The following is a 22574-nucleotide window of genomic DNA, read 5'->3' as shown; positions in this document are numbered from 1 at the left end:
CTCTATGTCGCCTCCTCTTATTCCCAGATTGACTTGTTGGAGTACTGCAAATTTTAAGTTCAAATCACTTCCATTATGTTTGTGTAGGAAAAATTTAGCTACACTGGTAATGGTTTTACCTTTTTCCAATTCCTTTTTGGCATTGCGAATATTCCTGCAGTGTTCAGAAATTCGTGTTCTGACCTGTCTTGTGGTCATACCCACATAGAAGAGATTACATGAACATTTTATTACATATATCACTACAGTTGATGAACATGAGGAGTATGTAGGTATCACATGAGTACAGTCATATTTGTCTTTAATTGATTTTAGTTTTCATACTTTTGTACAAGTATTGCACATTTTTGGGTCTTCTATACCCAATTGACACTCTTGTGCCAATTTGGCTGGATAGGAGAGGGTCATTTTGAAGTATATGACAATATTATTGATTACTTCAGTTATTTTATGCATTTGTGGGATGTAAGTAGTGATCAGACGAATGGTATTATCCTCTTGTTTTGTTTTTGTTTGCAACAGGGTTTCACGTTCTATTTTCATTGCATGCGTTCTTGCTCTTTTATTGCTCTATTACTGTAACCTCGTTCACGAAATCTGGCTGATAGATCTATTGATTCCATTTTGAATCTATGAACATCTGAACAATTACATCTTAGGCGAATAAATTGACCTTTGGGGATGGCTTTTAAGGTGTTATAAGCATGGGCCCTGGAATGGTGGAGGAGGGTATTGGTGGCGGTCTCCTTTCTGTAGATATTAGTGAATATTGATCCATCAGATTCTTTCATGATTTTTAAATCTAGAAAGTGAATCATAGTCTTGCTGTATTCATAGGTTAAATAAAAAACAAAAAGTTCCTGGAATCATGTGGGTGTTGTTAAATGCCATGTAATCCCACTGCACAAATGATACCCATTAGTTGATACTGATAAATAAACACTCACCTTGAAATCGAAACCAGGTGAAATGCTGTTGTGCTTCTATCAGTCAAAAAGCCGTGTTCTCTGATGCAAGTCACTCAATATGAGACGCCGCTCATTGCTCCATGCTGGTGTTTGTTTCTACGTCCTCCGGATCCCCTCTGACAGAGGTGCATGTATGACCACGCCCCCACCAGTCTGAGGCCCAATCAACGGTTGAGTCGATGATGTCCAACTTGTCGGGAGCTAATCCAAATCCAAATGTGGCAGTCTCTTAGTCTTGATAAAGGTCTCTTTGTGACCGAAACACGTCGACTGGTAAGCACAATTTCATTTTCTATTGATCTAAAAACAATCTACACCATCATATCTCTCTTTTACAGAAGGATCATCCAGGGATTATAACAAAATATTTGCCAAGAAGATAGAATTTTGGGTTGGAATACGGCTAGCAAGTATTGACACTGCTATTCAGTATAAAACACTTGGAAAGTCACCATAACTATTGCTGTTAGGATTCACAACACTTTAAGGATTATTGTTTTTTCTTAAAGAGACACACTACTTATTATAATTTATTGTTGGATTATTTTTTCTATTAAGTTTTCACTGTTGGACTATTTTTTGGACTATTATTTACATTTATATAAGTCACTATTTGAACACACCACAATGATTTTGTAAATTTTTGGTTTTTCATTTTTCATAATCTTTGTTCTTAATTCACGTTTTTTGAAGATCAACCTATTTTTTTTTGACCATTAATAATTTTTGTACATTAATTTTTGCACACAACTTTTTTGATACACATTTTTTACATTGGCATATTGCTGTCACAATATTTTTTACTTGACAATGCGTATGTGTTAAACACACAGTTAAAGGTCTTACTCAGACCCTTACACATTAGTTACTATTGGCAATATTTAGGAGCATTGCATAGAATCGAGAACATTATTGGTTAGATAATATTATATAACTGACTAATATATTTCACCTATTATGCGTATGTGGTAAACACAAAGTTGAATTTTTGTTGTGAGCCTTATACTTAATTTGGAATTTTTTAGGAATATTTTTTAAGAGCAATATTTGCACAATTTTAAATGCCATATCTGCTATATAACTATTTGTTTTAACTATTCATTTAGCTATTATTGCTGTATAAATTTGTGTATGTGTATGTGGTAAACACAAAGTTGAATTTCTGTTGTGAGCCTTATACTAAATTTGGAATTTTTTAGGAATATTTTTAAGAGCAATGTTTGCACAATTTTAAATGCTATATCTGCTACATAACTATTTGTTTTAACTATTCATTTAGCTATTATTGTTGTATAAATTTGATTGTTTATACATGGATCCATGTTTTTAACTTATTTGTGTACTCAATAAATTGTTTATTGTAATCGTTTGATAATATTGCATTTGGTCCAGACCCAGCCTTTGTATAGTTGGCGCTTTGGTATACCTTATTAGTGCAGGCTTGGTCTCAAAAAGGGGTGTAGTCTCAGTGTATCGTTAACCTGCGTAGAAGTAAAGGTAGTGACCGGGTGTATCAAATCTTGGATACAAAGCTGGTTAGGATTCGGTATTTGAAAGGAACTCCCCATAGTCCCTAATAGAAAGGGATACCATAAAAAGAAAATAGTCCGGAATCCAATCCAAAAATAGGGTAAAACATAAACTTTATTCTTCCATGGAGTTAAAATCAGTACGAATAAGGCAGTAGGACTGGTCTCCTACTGTCTTATTCGTACTGATTTTAACTCCATGGAAGAATAAAGTTTATGTTTTACCCTATTTTTGGATTGGATTCCGGACTCTTTTCTTTTTATTGTATTCATAGGTTAATTTTAAAGGGACGGTAAAGTAAAAAAAAAAAAACTTTCATGATTTAAATAGGGCATGTAATTTTAAACAACTTTCCAATTTACTTTTATTACCAATTTTGCTTTGTTCTCTTGGTATTCTTAGTTGAAAGCTAAATCTAGGAGGTTCATATGCTAATTCCTTAGGCCTTAAAGACTGCCTCTAATCTGAAAGCATTTTGACAGTTTTTCACCACTAGAGGGCGTTAGTTCATGTGTTTCATATAGATAACATTGAGCTCAAGCACGTGAAGCTCTTAGGAGTCAGCACTGATTGGCTAAAAATGCAAGTCAGTCAAAAAAACTGAAATAAGGGGGCAGTTTGCAGAGGCATAGATACAAGGTAATCACAGAGGTAAAAGTATATTATTATAACTGTGTTGGTTATGTAAAATTGGGGAATGGTTAATAAAGGGATTATCTACCTTTTTAAACAAAAAAAATCTGGTGTTTACTGTCCCTTTAAATTGTAGTTGTTATTGTTAATAATCTCCATGAATTGGTCAAGTTTTTCTACTGACTCCTCCCATATGAACAATACATTGTCGATGTATCTTATCCAAAAAGGTATATATTGTATATATTATTAGTTTTCATCACTGAATACCTTTTTGCCTTCCCATCATCCTAAAAATAGATTTGCGTACGTTGGAGCGCATGCTGTGCCCATTGCTGTCCCCTGCGTTTGTAGATAGAACTGATCTTTGAAGGTAAAGAAGTTAAAATGAAGCACTAAGTGTAACAATTTTAAAATGAAAGTATCATTTTCTTTATTGCCTGCTTGATTAGTGGATAGAAAGTTTGCTACGGTTTTTTCACCTAAATGATGTTTTATACTAGTATACAATCGGCTAGATTACGAGTTGTGCGGTAAGGTAAAAAAGCAGCGTTAACAGGTCCTAACGCTGCTTTTTTTTACGCCCGCTGGTATTACGAGTCTTGCAGGTATAGAGGCACTGCACACATGTTTGGCCTTACTGCAAACCGACTTACGTAAAGTTCGTAAAATCTTTTTTCAATGGGACTTCCATAGCGCCGGTATTACGAATCTGTCCTGGGAGGCCAAAAAGTGAGCGGTACACCCTATCCCGTCAAGATTCCCAACGCATTTTAAAGTCAGTAGTTATGAGTTTTACACTACAACGCTGTAGCATAAAACTCATAACTAAAGTGCTAAAATGTACACTAACACCCATAAACTACCTATTAACCCCTAAACCGAGGCATCGCAAACACTAAAATAAATTTTTTAACTCCTAATCTGCCGCTCCCGACATCGCCGCCACTATATTAAACATATAAACCCCTAAACCGCTGCACTCCCGCCTCGCAAACACTAGTTAAATATTATTAACCCCAAATCTGCCACCTGTAACATCGCCGCCACCTACATTATACTTATTAACCCCTAATCTTCCGCTCCGGACATCGACGACACCTACATTATATTTATTAACCCCTAATCTGCTGCCCCCAACATCACCGCCACCTACCTACATTTATTAACCCCTAATCTGCCGTCCCCAACGTCGCCGCCACTATTCTAAATTTATTAACCCTAAAACCCCCTAACTTAAATATAATTTAAATAAATCTAAATAAAATTACTATCATTAACTAAATTATTCCTTTTAAAACTAAATACTTACCTATAAAAAAAACCTAAGCTAGCTACAATATAACTAATAGTTACATTGTATCTAGTTTAGGGTTTATTTTTATTTCACAGGAAATTTGTATTTATTTTAACTAGGTAGAATAGTTACTAAATAGTTATTAACTATTTAATAACTTCCTGGCTAAAATAAATACAAATTTACCTGTAAAATAAAACCTAACCTATGTTACAATAACACCTAACACAACACTACAATTAACTAAATTACCTATTAAATTAAATTAACTAAATCACAAAAAAACACTAAATTACAGAAAATAATAAACAAATTACAGATCTTTAAACTAATTACACCTAATCTAAGAGCCCTATCAAAATAATAAAGCACCCCTCAAAATTAAAAAAACCCTAGCCTAAACTAAACTACCAATAGCCCTTAAAGGGGCCTTTTGCGGGGCATTGCCCCAAAGAAATCAACTCTTTTACCTGTAAAAAAAAATACAAACAACCCCCCCAACAGTAAAACCCACCACCCACACAACCAACCCCCAAATAAAAGCCTAACTAAAAAAAACTAAGCTCCCCATTGCCCTGAAAAGGGCATTTGGATGGGCATTGCCCTTAAAAGGGAATTTAGCTCTATTGCTGCCCAAAGCCCTAACCTAAAAAATAAACCCACCCAATAAACCCTTAAAAAATCCTAATACTAACCCCCGAAGATTCACTTACCGGGAGAAGTCTTCATCCAAGCGGCAAAATGTCCTCAATGAAGGCGGCAGAAGTGGTCCTCCAGACGGGCAGAAGTCTTCATCCAGACAGCATCTTCTATCTTCATCCTCCTGACGCGGAGCGGCTCCATCTTCAATACATCTGGTGCGGAGCATCCTCTTCAAACGACGACTTCTTCGGAATGAATATCACTTTAAGTGATGTAATCCAAGATGGCGTTCCTTAGATTCCGATTGGCTGATAGAATTCTATCAGCCAATCGGAATTAAGGTAGAAAAACTCCTATTGGCTGATGCAATCAGCCAATAGGATTGAACTTCAATTCTATTGGCTGATACAGCCAATAGAATGCCAGCTCAATCCTATTGGCTGATTGCATCAGTCAATAGGATTTTTTCTACCTTAATTCCGATTGGCTGATATGTAATTTGTTTTTTATTTTCTGTAATTTAGTGTTTGTTTGTTTTTGTGATTTAGCTAATTTAATTTAATTTATTTAATTGTATTTAGTTTAGGTAATTTATTTAATTGTAGTGTAGTGTTAGTGTAACATAGGTTATGTTTTATTTTACAGGTCAATTTGTATTTATTTTAGCTAGGTAGTTATTAAATAGTTAATACCTATTTAGTAACTATTCTACCTAGTTAAAATAAATACAAACTTGCCTGTGAAATAAAAATAAACCCTAAGCTAGCTACAATGTAACTATTAGTTATATTGTAGCTAGCTTAGGGTTTATTTTATAGATAAGTATTTAGTTTTAAATAGGAATAATTTAGTTAATGATAATAATTTTTATTTAGAGTTAAAAGCGGCAGATTAGGGGTTAATAAATATAATGTAGGTGTCGGCGATGTCGGGGTCGGCAAATTAGGGGTTAATAAGTGTAAGATTAGGGGCGTTTAGACTCAGGGTTCATGTTAGGGTGTTAGGTGTAAACATAACTTTAGTTTCCCCATAGGAATCAATGGTTCTGCGTTACCGAGTTTTACGCTGCTTTATTGCAGGTGTTAGACTTTTTTTCAGCCGGCCCCCCCAATTGATGTCTATGGGGAAATTGTGCACGAGCATGTACGACCAGCTCAACGCTGACTTAAGCAGCGCTGGTATTGGAGTGCGGTATGGAGCTCAATTTTGCTCTACGCTCACTTCTTGCCTTTTAACGCCGGGTTTGTAAAAACCCGTAATACCAGCGCTGCAGGTAAGTGAGCGGTGAGAAAAAACAGCTTGTTAGCACTGCACAGCTCATAACACAAAACCCGTAATCTAGGCGAATGATTCCACATTAGCTGTTACAAGAAGGGCATTTTGAGTTAGAGAAATATTATCCAGTTTTTTTTAATACCTAAATAGTATCCTTGACATATGAAGGCAAAGTATATATATATTCTCATAAACAGAAGTCTACATATTGACTTGCTCTTTCAGTTAGACCTTCACTGCCGGATACTATGGGTCTTCCAGGTGGTTTCTGAATATCTTTATGTATTTTGGGGATCAAATATAAAGTCGGTACTTTGGGATGAATTAGAGTTAAATACTTTTTTCCACTTCAGTGATGATGTTATCTCTGAAGGCATTGACAATGATTTTGTTATAAATTTCTAAATAGTTTTGCATGGGATTGCAAAGAAGTTTTTTTATAGCTGTCAGTATTATTTAGCTGCTTCATTATTTCTTCCAGATACATGGTTTTAGGCCATAAAACCACATTGCCACCCTTGTCAGACTGTTTGATGATCGTTTGTGTCATCCCAAGTTTGAATTTCTTTAAGTGCTTTTTCTTCTCTTTTACTCATATTCCGATTTTGCCCATCTTTAGGTATTTTTTCTATCTGATGACATACAATTTGATTAAAAACAGAGATTTCAGGAGATAAGTTAGTGGGAGGGATATACTTAGATTTTACTCTCAGATTAGTTCTCCACTCGTCCCGATTAGGTTTATGTGGCTCAGTTTCTTGCAGTAATTTCTGTAAATCCTCTAAATTTGTTTGGTCAGCTATTGTCCAATCCTCTCCAAATTCTTTCTTTAAGTATATTTTTTTAAAAAGCAATTTTCTCGTAAATAAATTAACATCCTTGATTATTTTTTTTATTTTTATTATTTTATTAGCTGAGTCCTTTAGATAAAACGCTGATGTGTTCACAGGTCAAGTTATGTGTGGTTAAATTAATGACTTTAAAGTTACCATTCTGAACTTCGAAAATGGGCTTGGCTGTCTCCTTCTGGTTTGTCTGGAAGGAGGCATCGGATCCATCCTTTTGTTCTGTCTCAGTGGTATTGTGGCCGTGTTGTTGGCTCCACTGCCTGTGGCCTGATCTACAAAAGATGTTGTATTAGATGATGATGTTGAAGGGTTGGTATTGTCACCCACTGCTAGAATTTGGGATCTAGTGTATGACCTTAGTGTAGTGGTGCTTTCAGAGCTGATGTTACTGAAGGAAGTTTCCATATCAGATAATTCTGATTCACTGTCAGAAGGAGTGATAGTATTGTTTGGAGTATTTCTGGGAGTTGTTCTATTTCTGTATCTTTGTTGCCACCTATACACTCTTTTGTTATAATAATCATCTTGGTCTCTCTAAAATTTCTGTTTTTTGGTTTGAATCAGCTTGTTTTCAAACTCACTCTGATACTGTTTGTACAGAGCATTGAATTTATCTATTTGGTCTAAAGTTTGTAAACTTTCATTTTGTGATTTAATTTGTGCTTCTAATGCTGTGATTTCATCTTCATCTGATTCTATCAGAGTTAGAGATCATGTAGTTAGAGCATTTTCCCATATCTCGATTTGTTCTTGTTTTTTATATCGTATGCTGGGAACATCTTAATTCTCAAAACCCTTGGGATAATTTTATCCTGCTGATAATTTCTGAAGAAATGTAAATTCCACCATCTTTTGGAATGTTTAAACAGGGTTTTATGAGATTGGCTTAATAAATTATTAATTTGTCCCTCTCTTATATTAGTGGGTATATCAGTAGAAGGGTTGAAAAGCTGATTAAAATCAGCCAAGCGTTTCTGCTGTCTGATAAGCAGATCATTGTTTAAATTCAACTTAGATTTATTTTAAATTGTAATTTATTGTACGCCACAGAAACCTAGACTTACTAGGTATAAACACGTTTATAAACAATAGACTATAGCTAGGAGGTATAATTTTCCACCCAGGAGCCTTGTTAAGAAGAAGAAATGTAATTATTATTAGGCTAACCCAAATGGTTGTGTATAGGCATGTAATGTCAAATATATCTAAGAAACATCCCTAGGGTAAGATGCCAAAAAAGGATATGCCTCTGAACACAAAAAATATGAGAAAAAGACTAGTTGAAGTTAAAATATAACTTTTCATATTAACTTATAAAAACATAATTTATGCTTACCTGATAAATGTATTTCTCTTGTGGTGTATCCAGTCCACGGATCATCCATTACTTGTGGGATATTCTCCTTCCCAACAGGAAGTTGCAAGAGGATCACCCACAGCAGAGCTGCTATATAGCTCCTCCCCTAACTGCCATATCCAGTCATTCGACCGAAACAAGCCGAGAAAGGAGAAACCATAGGGTGCAGTGGTGACTGTAGTTTAAATTTAAATTTAGACCTGCCTTAAAAAGACAGGGCGGGCCATGGACTGGATACACCACAAGAGAAATAAATTTATCAGGTAAGCATAAATTATGTTTTCTCTTGTAAGGTGTATCCAGTCCACGGATCATCCATTACTTGTGGGATATCAATACCAAAGCTAAAGTACACGGATGAAGGGAGGGACAAGGCAGGCTTAAATGGAAGGAACCACTGCCTGTAGAACCTTTCTCCCAAAAATAGCCTCTGAAGAAGCAAAAGTATCAAATTTGTAAAATTTTGAAAAGGTATAAAGCGAAGACCAAGTCGCCGCCTTGCAAATCTGTTCAACAGAAGCCTCATTCTTAAAGGCCCAGGTGGAAGCCACAGCTCTAGTAGAATGAGCTGTAATTCTTTCAGGGGACTGCAGTCCAGCAGTCTCATAGGCTAAGCGTATTACGCTCCGAAGCCAAAAAGAAAGAGAGGTTGCCGAAGCTTTTTGACCTCTCCTCTGTCCAGAGTAAACAACAAACAGTGTAGATGTTTGGCGAAAATCTTTAGTAGCTTGTAAGTAAAACTTCAAAGCACGGACCACGTCCAGATTATGTAAAAGACGTTCCTTCTTTGAAGAAGGATTAGGACACAATGATGGAACAACAATCTCTTGATTGATATTCTTGTTAGAAACTACCTTAAGTAAAAACCCAGGTTTTGTACGCAGAACTACTTTATCTGAATGGAAAATCAGATAAGGAGAATCACATTGTAAGGCAGATAACTCAGAGACTCTCAGAGCCAAGGACATAGCCATCAAAAACAGAACTTTCCAAGATAAAAGTTTAATATCAATGGAATGAAGGGGTTCAAACATAACCCCTTGAAGAACTTTAAGAACCAAGTTTAAGCTCCATGGGGGAGCAACAGGTTTAAACACAGGCTTAATTCTAACCAAAGCCTGACAAAAAGCTTGAACGTCTGGAACTTCTGCCAGACGCTTGTGCAAAAGGAAAGAGCAGAAATCTGTCCCTTTAAGAACTAGCTGATAATCCTTTTTCCAAACCCTCTTGGAGAAAGGACAATATCCTAGGAATCCTAACCTTACTCCATGAGTAATTCTTGGATTCACACCAATAAAGATATTTACGCCATATCTTATGATAGATTTTCCTGGTGACAGGCTTTCGTGCCTGTATAAGGGTATCAATGACTGACTCAGAGAAGCCACGCTTTGATAAAATCAAGCGTTCAATCTCCATGCAGTCAGTCTCAGAGAAATTAGATTTGGATGATTGAAAGGACCTTGTAGTAGAAGGTCTTGTCTCAGAGGCAGGGTCCATGGTGGAAAGGATGACATGTCCACTAGGTCTGCATACCAGGTCCTGCGTGGCCACGCAGGCGCTATCAATATCACCGATGCTCTCTCCTGTTTGATTTTGGCAATCAGTCGAGGGAGCAAAGGAAACGGTGGAAACATATAAGCCAGGTTGAAGAACCAAGGCGCTGCTAGAGCATCTATCAGTGCCGCTTCTGGGTCCCTGGACCTGGATCCGTAACAAGGAAGCTTGGCGTTCTGGTGAGACGCCATGAGATCCAGTTCTGGTTTGCCCCAACGATGAACCAATTGAGCAAACACCTCCGGATGGAGTTCCCACTCCCCCGGATGAAAAGTCTGGCGACTTAGAAAATCCGCCTCCCAGTTCTCCACGCCTGGGATATAGATCGCTGACAGGTGGCAAGAGTGAGACTCTGCCCAGCGAATTATCTTCCAACATCGCTAGGGAACTCCTGGTTCCCCCTTGATGGTTGATGTAAGCCACAGTCGTGATGTTGTCCGACTGAAATCTGATGAACCTCAGGGTTGCTAACTGAGGCCAAGCTAGAAGAGCATTGAATATTGCTCTTAACTCCAGAATATTTATTGGGAGGATTTCTCCTCCTGAGTCCACGATCCCTGAGCCTTCAGGGAATTCCAGACTGCACCCCAACCTAGAAGGCTGGCATCTGTTGTTACAATTGTCCAATCTGGCCTGCGAAAGGTCATACCTTTGGACAGATGGACCCGAGATAGCCACCAGAGAAGAGAATCTCTGGTCTCTTGATCCAGATTTAGCAGAGGGGACAAATCTGTGTAATCCCCATTCCACTGACTGAGCATGCATAGTTGCAGCGGTCTGAGGTGTAGGCACGCAAATGGCACTATGTCCATCGCCGCTACCATCAAGCCGATTACTTTCATACACTGAGCCACCGATGGGCGCGGAATAGAATGAAGAACACGGCAAGATTTTAGAAGCTTTGATAACCTGGATTCTGTCAGGTAAATCTTCATTTCTACAGAATCTATCAGAGTCCCTAGGAAGGAGACTCTTGTGAGAGGGGATAGAGAACTCTTTTCCTTGTTCACCTTCCCCCCATGTGACTTGAGAAATGCCAGAACTATGTCCGTATGTAACTTGGTAATCTGAAAGCTTGACGCCTGTATCAGGATGTCGTCCAGATAAGGGGCCACTGATATACCTCGCGGTCTTAGGACCGCCAGAAGCGATCCCAAAACCTTTGTAAAGATTCTTGGAGCTGTAGCTAACCCGAAGGGAAGAGCCACAAATTGGTAATGCCTGTCCAGAAAGGCAAACCTTAGGAACCGATGATGATCTTTGTGAATCGGTATTTGAAGGTAAGCATCCATCAAATCCACTGTGGTCATTTACTGACCCTCCTGGATCATAGGTAGGATGGTCCGAATAGTTTCCATTTTGAACGATGGAACTCTGAGGAATTTGTTTAAGATCTTTAGATCCAAAATGGGTCTGAAGGTTCCCTCTTTTTTGCGAACCACAAACAGATTTGAATAAAAGCTCTGTCCCTGTTCCGTCTGTGGAACTGGACAGATCACTCCCATAACTAGGAGGTCTTGCACACAGCGTAAGAATGCCTTTTTCATTATCTGGTTTACAGATAATCTCGAAAGGTGAAATCTCCCTTGAGGGGGGGAAGCTTTGAAGTCCAGAAGATATCCCTGAGATATGATCTCCAATGAACATCTCTTGCCCACGCCTGGGCGAAGAGAGAAAGTCTTCCCCCTACTAGATCCGTTACCGGGTAGGGGGCCGTTCCTTCATGCTGTCTTAGAGGCAGCAGCAGGCTTTCTGGCCTGCTTGCCTTTGTTCCAGGTCTAGTTAGGTTTCCAGCCCGGCTTGGATTGAGCAAAAGTTCCCTCTTGTTTTGTAGCAGAGGAAGTTGATACTGCACCTGCCTTGAAATTTTGAAAGGCACAAAAATTAGACTGTTTGGCCCTTGATCTGGCCCTGTCCTGAGGAAGGGTATGACCCTTACCTCCAGTAATGTCAGCAATAATTTCCTTCAAACCAGGCCCGAATAGGGTCTGCCCCTTGAAGGGAATGTTAAGTAATTTAGACTTTGAAGTCACATCAGCTGACCAAGATTTAAGCCATAGCGCCCTACGCGCCTGGATGGCGAATCCAGAATTCTTAGCCGTTAGTTTAGTCAAATGAACAATGGCATCAGAAACAAAAGAATTAGCTAGCTTAAGTGTTCTAAGCTTGTCAAGTATTTCAGTCAATGGAGTAGCTGTCTGAAAGGCCTCTTCCAGAGACTCAAACCAGAACGCCGCAGCAGCAGTGACAGGCGCAATGCATGCAAGGGGCTGCAGGATAAAACCTTGTTGAATAAACATTTTCTTAAGGTAACCTTCTAATTTTTTATCCATTGGATCTGATAAAGCACAACTGTCCTCGACAGGGATAGTGGTACGCTTTGCTCAAGTAGAAACTGCTCCCTCCACCTTAGGAACCGTCTGCCATAAGTCCCGTGTGGTGGCGTCTATTGGAAACATTTTTCTAAAAATAGGAGGGGGGGGGGGGAAAACGGCACACCGGGTCTATCCCACTCTTTATTAATAATTTCTGTAAACCTTTTAGGAATTGGAAAAAAACATCAGTACACACCACCACTGCATAGTATTTATCCAGTCTACACAATTTCTCTGGCACTGCAATTGTGTCACAGTCATTCAGAGCAGCTAATACCTCCCCAAGCAATACACGGAGGTTCTCAAGCTTAAATTTAAAAGTAGAAATATCTGAATCAGGTTTCCCCGAATCAGAAATGTCACCCACAGACTGAAGCTCTCCTTCCTCAGCTTCTGCATATTGTGACGCAGTATCAGACATGGGCCTTAAAGCATCTGCGCGCTCTGATATACGTCTAACCCCAGAGCTATCGCGCTTTCCTATGAATTCAGGCAGTCTGGCTAATACCGCTGACAGGGTATTATCCATGATTGCCACCATGTCCTGCAAAGTAATTGCTATGGGCGTCTTTGATCTACTTGGCGCCATTTTAGCGTGAGTCCCTTGAGCAGGAGTCAAAGGGTCCGACACGTGGGGAGAGTTAGTCGGCATAACTTCCCCCTCGTCAGAATCCTCTGGTGATAATTCTTTTAAAGATAACAGCTGATCTTTATTGTTTAAAGTGAAATCAATACATTTAGTACACATTCTCCTATGGGGTTCCACCATGGCTTTTAAACATAATGAACAAGGAGTTTCCTCTATGTCAGACATGTTTATACAGACTAGCAATGAGACTAGCAAGCTTTTAAAACACTTTAAATCAAGTTAACCCGCAATATAAAAAAACGTTACTGTGCCTTTAAGAGAAACAAATTTTGCCAAAACTTGAAATAACAGTGAAAAAAGGCAGTTAAACTAACAAAATTTTTACAGTGTATGTAACACGTTAGCAGAGCATTGCACCCACTTGCAAATGGATGATTAACCCCTTAATACAAAAAACAGATTAACAAAACGAAAAATATGTTTTTTAAACAGTCATAACAACTGCCACAGCTCCTACTTTTGAAGCCTTTTGCTAAAAACACTTACACTTCTGGATAGATTCTGGGGCTGGAATCCAACTAGTTGAAAAAACCTTTGTGATGTGTGTGGGCACACAGGCACCACAGCCTGCAAAACCCTTTCTCCCGAAACCTGCTTCAGCTGAAGCAAAAACATCAAACTTGAAAATATAGAAAAAATATGTAAGGAGGACCAGGTAGTCGCCCTACAAATCTGATCCATAGAGACCTTGTTTTTAAAGGCGCAAGAGGAAGCCACTGCTCTAGTGGAATGAGTCGTAATCCTCTGAGGAGGCCTATGTCCTGCTGTCTCGTAATCTAAGCGGAGAACACTCCTCAACCAAAAAAGATAAGGAAGTCTAAGAAGCCTCTGCCCCCTACGCTTTCCAGAATATACAACAAACAAGGAAGAAGTCTGTCTAAAATCCTTAGTAGCCTGAAGATATAACTTCAACCACATCCAAATTATGAAGCAAATGTTCCTTCAAAGACGAAGGATAGTGACACAAGAAAGGAAACACAATCTCCTGATTGATGTTGTGGTCAGACACCACATTTAGGAAGAAAACCTAAACAGGTACGTAGGACAGCCTTATCCGAATAGAACAACAGATAAGGAGGCTCACATTGCAAGGACGCAATCTCAGATACTCTGCGCACAGACGCAATAGCCAGTAGAAAAAAAAAACCTTCCAGGACAACAACTTAATGTCAACTGCATGCATAGGCTCAAACAGACCCTGTTGCAAAACCTTAAGAACAAGATTTAAACTCCAAGGAGGAGCATTAGATCTAAACACAGGTCTGATCCTAATCAGAGCCTTATCAAAAGACTGAACATCAGGAAGCTCAGCGAGCCTCTTGTGTAGTAAAACAGACAGGGCCGAAATCTGTCCCCTCAGGAAACTGGCAGAAAGGCCCTTACTCAAGACCATCCTAGAGAAAAGAAAGAATCCTGACAACCTTAACTCTATGCCAGGACAAACCACGCTCTTCATACCAGAATAAGTAAGCTCTCCACACCTTATGATAGATGCGACGAGTAACAGGCTTATGAGCTTGAACAAGAGTATAAATAACTCTCCCAGAAAAAACCTCTCTTGGCAAGGACTAAGCATTCAATCTCCAGGCAGTCAGCCTCAGAGAATGTAGAGTTTGAAGAACAAAAGGACCTTGTTCCAGCAGATCCCTGCAACCATGTAACTTCCGTGGAGGAGATGAAGACATCCCCACCAGATCTGCAAACCACATCCTTTGCAGCCATGATGGAGCAATCAGTATTACTGATGCCTGCTTCTGCTTGATGTGAGCCACTACACGAGGAAGGAGAGGTAACGGCTGGAAAAGGTAAATGAGACTGAACTTCCAAGGCACTGCTAATGCATCTATTAGCTCCGCCTGAGGATCCCTGGACCTTGACCCATATCTGGGTAGCTTGAAATTGAGACGGGATGCCATGAGATCTATCTCCAGTGTCCCCCAAAAGATGCAAATCTCCATAAACACCTCGGGATGGAGAGACCATTCTCCCGGATTAAAGGATTGTCTGCTGAGAAAATCCGCCTCCCAGGTGTCCACACCTGAAGTGTGGATCGCTGACAGTGAACAGTTGTGGGCTTCCGCCCACTCCAGAATCCGAGATACTTCCCTCATCACTAGGGAGCTTCTCGTTCCCCCCTGATGGTTGATGTAAACCACTGAGGTTACATTGTCTGATTGGAATCTGATATACTGGGACAAACCCCGAAGGGGCCAAGCCTTCAGAGCATTGTAGCTTGCCCGAATTTCTAGAATGTTGATCAGGAGGAAGCGTTCCTCCTGATTCCACAGACCCTGTGCCTCCCTGGTACCCAAAACTGCTCCCCATCCTGATAGACTCGTCCATAGTCACAAGCTCCCAGGATGGTCTTAAGAAGGATGTCCCTCGATAAACTGGACGGAGCCACCAGGAGAGTGATTCTCTCGACCGGTTGTCCAGAGAAATCTGTTGAGACAGATCCGAGTGATTGCCATTCCACTGCCTCAGCATGCACAGTTGCAGCGGACTTAGATGGAACCTGGCAAAAGGAATGATTTCCAAACTGGATACCATGAGACCGATCACCTCCATACACTAAGCCACAGAGGGCCTCAAGGAGGTCCGGAGGACAAGACATGCTGAAACTAGCTTGTCATGTCTCTGATCTGTAAGACATATCCTCATGGATATTGAGTCTATTATAGTACCCAGGAATTCCACCCTGGTACCTGGAAAAAGAGAACTGTATTCAAAGTTTATCTTCCATCCATGAGATTGAAGAAGAACAAGGAGAGACTCCAAATGGTATTCCACCAGACGAAAAGATGGTGCTTGAACCAGAATATCATCAAACCAGGGAGCTACTGCTATACCTCTGGTTCTGGCAACAGCTAGAAGAGCCCAGAAAACCTTTGTAAAAATTATTTGAGCAGTAGCTAGACCAAACAGAAGTTCAATGAAACTGCTGGTCCAGACATGCAAACCTTAGGAACCTGTAATGTTCCCTGTGGATTGGGACTTGAAGGTAAGCATCCTTTAAATCTATATTGGTCATGAACTGCCCCTCTTAAACCAGGGAAAGGGAGGACCATATTGTCTCCATCTTGAACGATGCAACATTTCGAAATTTGTTAAAGCACTTTAGGTTCAGAATCGGGTGGAAAGATCCCTCCTTCTTTGGGACCACGAAGAGGATGGAATAGTACCCCAAACCTTTTTATTGCGATAGTAACGGGGACAAGAACTCCTAAAGAGGACAGGTCCCTCACGCACTCCAGAAAAACTTCCCTCTTTCCTGGCTTGGACGACAGGTTTGATAGAAGGAATCTGCCCCTGGGTGGATGAGACCCCTGAGCAATGACCTCCAGGACCCATGGATCCTGCACGTCCCCAAACCAAGCATCTGAAAAGAGCAACAGACTGCCCCTACACGATACGGATCCGGACCAGGGGCTGCCACTTCATGCCGATTAAAACTTGGCGGGTTATTTGCTCTGCTTGGACTTATTACAGGACTGATTCAGCTTCCAAGAACTCATGGACAGCTCTGGCTTAGCAGAGGTCTCGGGCATCATCAGAGCTAAGGGAACAAAAATAAGAATTTGGTCCCTCTGAGAGGTTCTCACCTCTAATGGTAAAACGACTGGCCCTAATCAAAACTTTTCCTCAAGAAGAAGGAAATAGATTAGACTCAGAAGTCATATCAGTCAGAGCAGTTCACGGGTTTGAACAGAAAAAACCTGCAGCCTTAGCTTTGGGTTAGTAAGCTGCATTGTATCACAGAAAAAAAGAATTATAAACCCCAAGGCCGAAATTCTTTCTGAATTTGTCGAGGGAATCACCACCTCAAATTGCAAAGGAGACACACCCATAGGTAACAGCTCCATCAACTGCGACAACAGATGCCATCAGTAAAATAAATATCCTTATGATGAAACATCTTCTATAAAAAGAGTTTATATCTTTATATCCAGCAGCTCTAAGAATGACTAACTGTCCTCAAACGGGATAGTAAGACATTGCGGCAAGCGGACAAATAGAGCCAACCAAGTAGGGATGGGGAATAGAAAAACCAACCCCCCTATAGAGCCCGGAACCAGGAATCTAAAATTAGAATAAGGGCAGAGGAACCTCATCCTGCCCCATACATCCTTAATCAACATTGCCATCTGATTTAGGACTCAAGAGGTTCAACTGGCCGAACGGTCCTAGGAACCTCTAAAATAGTCAAAACTTCCTGTAGTAAAAAGTGTAGACGTTCCATTCTAAATCTAAAATCAGGACCCTCCACCGCCGGAGGAATAGAGGCCGACCCAGAAAGTTCAAACTCTGAAGTCTCAGAGAGAACCGCATAATCAGAGAACTGTTCGGATAAAACCGACAAAATACATGATGCCCCCTGGGCAGGAGTGCAAGATTTAACCTTTTGCTTGCGCTTAGCGGAGCGAGGTAAAGCCCCCAAGGCCGCAGATACTGTCGTATGAAACTTTGCAGTAACGCCTGTTGGAAAAAGGCCCCTCCAGATGGAGGATTAGCAGTGCAAAGGGAAGCTGCATGTGTATAAAAAGATGAATGTAGGGAGCGCACCTCATGGGAAGAGGACTCCTCAGAGGCGGATGGCTCAGTGGAATCAAACATGACAACATTATTTGATGAAAACACCTTATAAGGGCATATGGAACATAATTAAGAGGACGGATATACCAAGGCCTACTCATAATATACACAGGTGTCACTCTCAGTACTAGAGAGAGAACCCTCTCTATCAGAGTCCTCCATAGCTAAAGTTAAAAAACCAGAGGACTCGGAAAAGATAAAAAACCCGGCACCTTATACCCTCAATGGCTGAGGCACTCACCACCTCCTATGACCCAGACAGTACAGAGAAACCGCTCCTCTCCGGTAGTCACTAGGTCAGGAAAACGGAAATGGGAACCGCGACCACTCCCGGTCACATGGTGCACAAAGCTGTGCAGCTCTCAAAGTGAAAGTGAAAACTGAACGTTGCATATTAGCCTATAAGCCCCATAACATCTCACACATAAAAGCAGCACAAATCAAATAAACATTTGTGATTAAACACCGGGTAAAAAAAAAAACCTTCAGGAGATATTAACCCTTGATTCCATAAAGATAAAAGGAGTCACACTGTGACCCTGTCTTCTAGCGTTTGCAATATGTGTAAAGATCGAAACGATCTTACCAGAATCCACCCTGTGGAACAGAAACACAGCCTCTCAAGTTTGACAATCTCATAGCATCGCTCCTGAAATCGACTTGAGTGAGCAAAGCAGGCAGTTAAACTCGTCAACACTGATTGCTAAGGAGCTGTTAATCTGAGTCTGGATGGATTCGCATAATAGACTCTACCTGCATCTCCAGACTCTAACTTTCGTCAATGCTCTCACTGAGAGGCTGACAAGACTACTTAAAACTCCAGTCCCATGTCGAAAGGCAGATACCCTTCATAAGAACTACTCCGAAATCTTCTCTGCCAACCTCCTGTGATGAAAGGAAAAGAATAACTGGGGTGAGGGAAGTGGGAGGAGTATTTGAGCCTTTGGCTGGGGTGTCTTTGCCTCCTGCTGGTGGCCAGGTTCAGTGTTTCCCACAAGTAAAGAATGAAGCCGTGGACTCTCCTTATATTAAGAAGGAAATAATCTTTTTGTGCACGTCGGGTTGCACTGGTATTATGAGTTAAAAGTAAAATGTTATCATGCTGATGCTAACCCGATAATCGCAAATAAGTTACTTTGAGCACTTTGCACATAGCAGAATATGTTCTATTTATTCATAAATACATATTTCTATTTCTACATATATCTGATGGTATTTTTGCACAAATATAAATCTATACCTATATATATATATATATATATATATATATATATAAATATATATATATATATACATACACACACAAACACACACATATATATATATATACATACACATATCTATATACATACACACATATATACATGATTATATATAGTTATATATATATATATATATATATATATATATATATATATAAATATCTATTTAAAAATACATAGAACATATTCTGCTATATGCATAACATTGGAGTGTGAAATATTTACATTCAATACACAATATAACAACGCTTCATTAAATATGAATATTGCATAAATATTGTTTTTCATGTTTTCATCTACTTCATTGCAAAGGGCTCTAATGCACTTCTATATTTGTGTAGATATGTATATTTGTCTGTAAATACATCTATACACATTTAAACACAGAAATACATTTGTACACATATATACATTTATATATACATACATATACATCTTTAGACATGTATGTGTATGTATATCTATGTTAAAGCCCATTGCCTGCCTTTTTTTATCTTTGAGCACTTAACTTTTGTGAGAACTATGTTCTTTTAAACTTATGTGACCTATAAAACAATGAAAAATAATTCATTTTTAACTTTAAAAGAAAATGCAGCTTATGATATACAACAGGTATCATGAGTCGAGCTGCATTATTATCTTGTCTTCTTCTAAGGCTTTTATGTTGAGCCCTTTAAAAGTGCATAATAATAAGTGCATAATGCACGATAAGGAAATAATTTAACTTTTTTTTGTTTTGTTTGTTTTTTAACAAAGTAAGTGAAGCTTACTACAATTGTCTGCACATTGTTTCTAATCAACTCTCGAGTTTCTTTGGAAAAAAACAATGGTTATTTTACCATCTCCATTCTTGCTCTTGTCAGTGACTGCCCAATTTTGAACTATGAGTTCCATAAGTTTTCGGACTCCTATCATTCCTTGAAATAGATTTTTCAAATACATGTCTCTAACTTTGGGGGACTCTGTGCCTGTTATTCCATCATGATGCTGGACCTAAAAAATAAATTTTAAAAATGTATATACAATGACAAGCCCAAAGTGATTTGCCCACTATAGAGCAAATAGAAAATAATACAATAATTGTCCTTTAATCAGCACCTTACTATCTTTTCGTATTTTATGGCATGTCCACTAAGATTTTATTTATTGTGGTTTTATCGTTATAATATTGGCATCTATTTTGCAAGAAAATGTGAGGTTATTAATTTTTTTTGTTAGATGAGGTGTTACAGACTTATGCACTTGTTTAATATCCTATACTTCCATGTAGATTATGGTTTTGCTAGGTAACTATGGAAACATGTCTTTATAAATATAAGCATGTCTGTTCATTTGCTTTTAACCTAAATAAAAGTAAACAAAAATGATTGTGCACATATACCCATCTTCAAAAGAGCGATGGCATCTCAGAACAGTGGAAGCCAGCTGATGACCCTTTAGAGGCCAATCCCACTCATAACATCATATGTTTAAGCAGCAATCCATTTCACATTTTTACAGGTTATATATTTTCCCTGTATTTTACTGTCAATGCTCTTTCCCCTTTTTAATCCATTCCTCAAACATAACGCATGGATCCAGTATATTCCGTGTGCAGCACTTTTCATGGCCCAGGATTTGCAAATGTTGATTTTTAGTTACCTATTTCTCTACTTTACACCACAGTTGTTATATCTAATAACATATTTTGGTAAATTTGAATAATTACTGCTCTAAAAAAGAAACATGAATGCAAATAGCTGCCTATATCTGTTATTATAAAATATCAACAAAACAAAAACTTCAAAAAATTAGGAGAGCAATACTATGTAAGGGAAGAGTTCACTGGCTATATATTCTGAAAAAGAAAACTTTTAATTTTACTCCAAAATGGATCTTCTAATCTAAACTGATTAAATTCTACAGACCAATGAGAAATCTTTATTTACCTCTGAGACTGCCCAACGAAGGCTTTGCAACTGCTGTAGCGCCCACATTTTAGATAGTGGGCCAGATGAATGCTTTAAAATATACCTAGTGAAAGCAGATTCCCCTGCATACAACAACGCACTGGCCCTCCGTGCAATTCCTTTTAATATATTGCGGGATGCATAGAACCCTGTCCATGCTTGGGATAAGTCTGAAAATAAGGAAAAAAATGTTTTAAAAAAAAAAAACAAAAACATAATTTATGCTTACCTGATAAATTTATTTCTCTTGTAGTGTATCCAGTCCACGGATCATCCATTACTTATGGAATATATTCTCCTTCCCAACAGGAAGTTGCAAGAGTCCACCCACAGCAAAGCTGCTATATAGATCCTCCCCTAACTGCCATATTCAGTCATTCGACCGAAAACATGCAGAGAAAGGAAAAAAACCATAGGGTGCAGTGGTGACTGTAGTTCAAATGAAAAAATTACCTGCCTTAAAGTGACAGGGCGGGCCGTGGACTGGATACACTACAAGAGAAATAAATTTATCAGGTAAGCATAAATTATGTTTTCTCTTGTTAAGTGTATCCAGTCCACGGATCATCCATTACTTATGGAATACCAATACCAAAGCTAAAGTACACAGATGATGGGAGGGACAAGGCAGGTACTTAAACGGAAGTTACAACTGCCTGTAAAGAACCCTTTCTCCCAAAAATAGCCTCCGAAGAAGCAAAGTATCAAATTTGTTAAATTTGAAAAAGTATGAAGCGCAGACCAAGACTCCGTCTTGTAAATCTGTTCAACAGAAGCCACATTTAAAAAAGGCCCAAGTGAAAACCACAGCTCTAGTAGAATGAGCTGTAATCCCTTCAGGGGGCTGCTGTCCAGCAGTCTCATAAGCTAAATGAATTATGCTTTTTAACCAAAAAGACAGAGAGGCTGCTGAAGTCTTTTGACCTCTCCTCTGTCCAGAATAGACAATAAACAAGGTGAACGTTTGATGAAAACTGTAGTAGCTTGGAAGTAAAACTTTAAAGCACAAACCACGTCCAATATTGTGTAATAGACGTTCCTTCTTTGAGGAAGGATTCGGATACAAGCATGGAACAACTATCTCTTGAGTGATGTTCTTGTTAGATACCACCTTAGGAACAAACCCAGGTTGGTACGCAGGACTACCTTATCCGTACGAAGGACCAGATAAGGAGAATCACATTGTAACACAGATAACTTGGAGACTCTACGAGTCGAGGAAATAGCTACCCAAAAGGAACTTTCCAAGATAAAGATTGATATCTATGGAACAAAAAAGGTTCAAACGGAACTTCTTGAAGAACCTTAAGAACCAGGTTTAAGCTCCATGGCGGAGCAACAGTTTTAAACACAGGCTTGGATCTAACCAAATCCTGACCAAATGCCTGAACGTCTAGAATACCTGCCAGACGTTTGTGCAAAAAAATAGACAGAGTAAAAATCTGTCCCTTTTAAGGAATTAGCTGACAACCCTTTTCTCAAAAACATCTTGGAGAAAAGATAATATCCTGGGAATCCAGACTTTACTCCATGAGTAACCCTTGGATTCATAACAATCAGATATTTACACCATATCTACGTTCAATTTTCCTAGAGACAGGCTTTCATGTCTGTATTAAGGTATCAATGACTGACTCGG

The 22574-nt window shown here is 39.1% G+C and overlaps 1 protein-coding gene across 1 annotated transcript in view; it reads right to left on the bottom strand.

The window, feature by feature from the left end:
* MAN2B2 (mannosidase alpha class 2B member 2) overlaps positions 1-22574 on the bottom strand; it is a 341988-nt gene that overhangs the window by 208971 nt on the left and 110443 nt on the right. The window contains exons 8-9 of the mRNA XM_053704158.1: positions 20915-21105; positions 19826-19979 (exon numbers count right to left, since the gene is read on the bottom strand). Of these exons, the coding sequence (XP_053560133.1) occupies positions 19826-19979; positions 20915-21105 (345 nt within the window). The remainder of the gene's footprint in view (positions 1-19825; positions 19980-20914; positions 21106-22574) is intronic.

Source organism: Bombina bombina, chromosome 2 (assembly GCF_027579735.1).
Source record: "Bombina bombina isolate aBomBom1 chromosome 2, aBomBom1.pri, whole genome shotgun sequence".
Lineage (NCBI taxonomy): Eukaryota > Metazoa > Chordata > Amphibia > Anura > Bombinatoridae > Bombina > Bombina bombina.
Note: the sequence above shows the minus strand (reverse complement) of the source record. Positions and strands in the feature narration are given on the sequence as shown.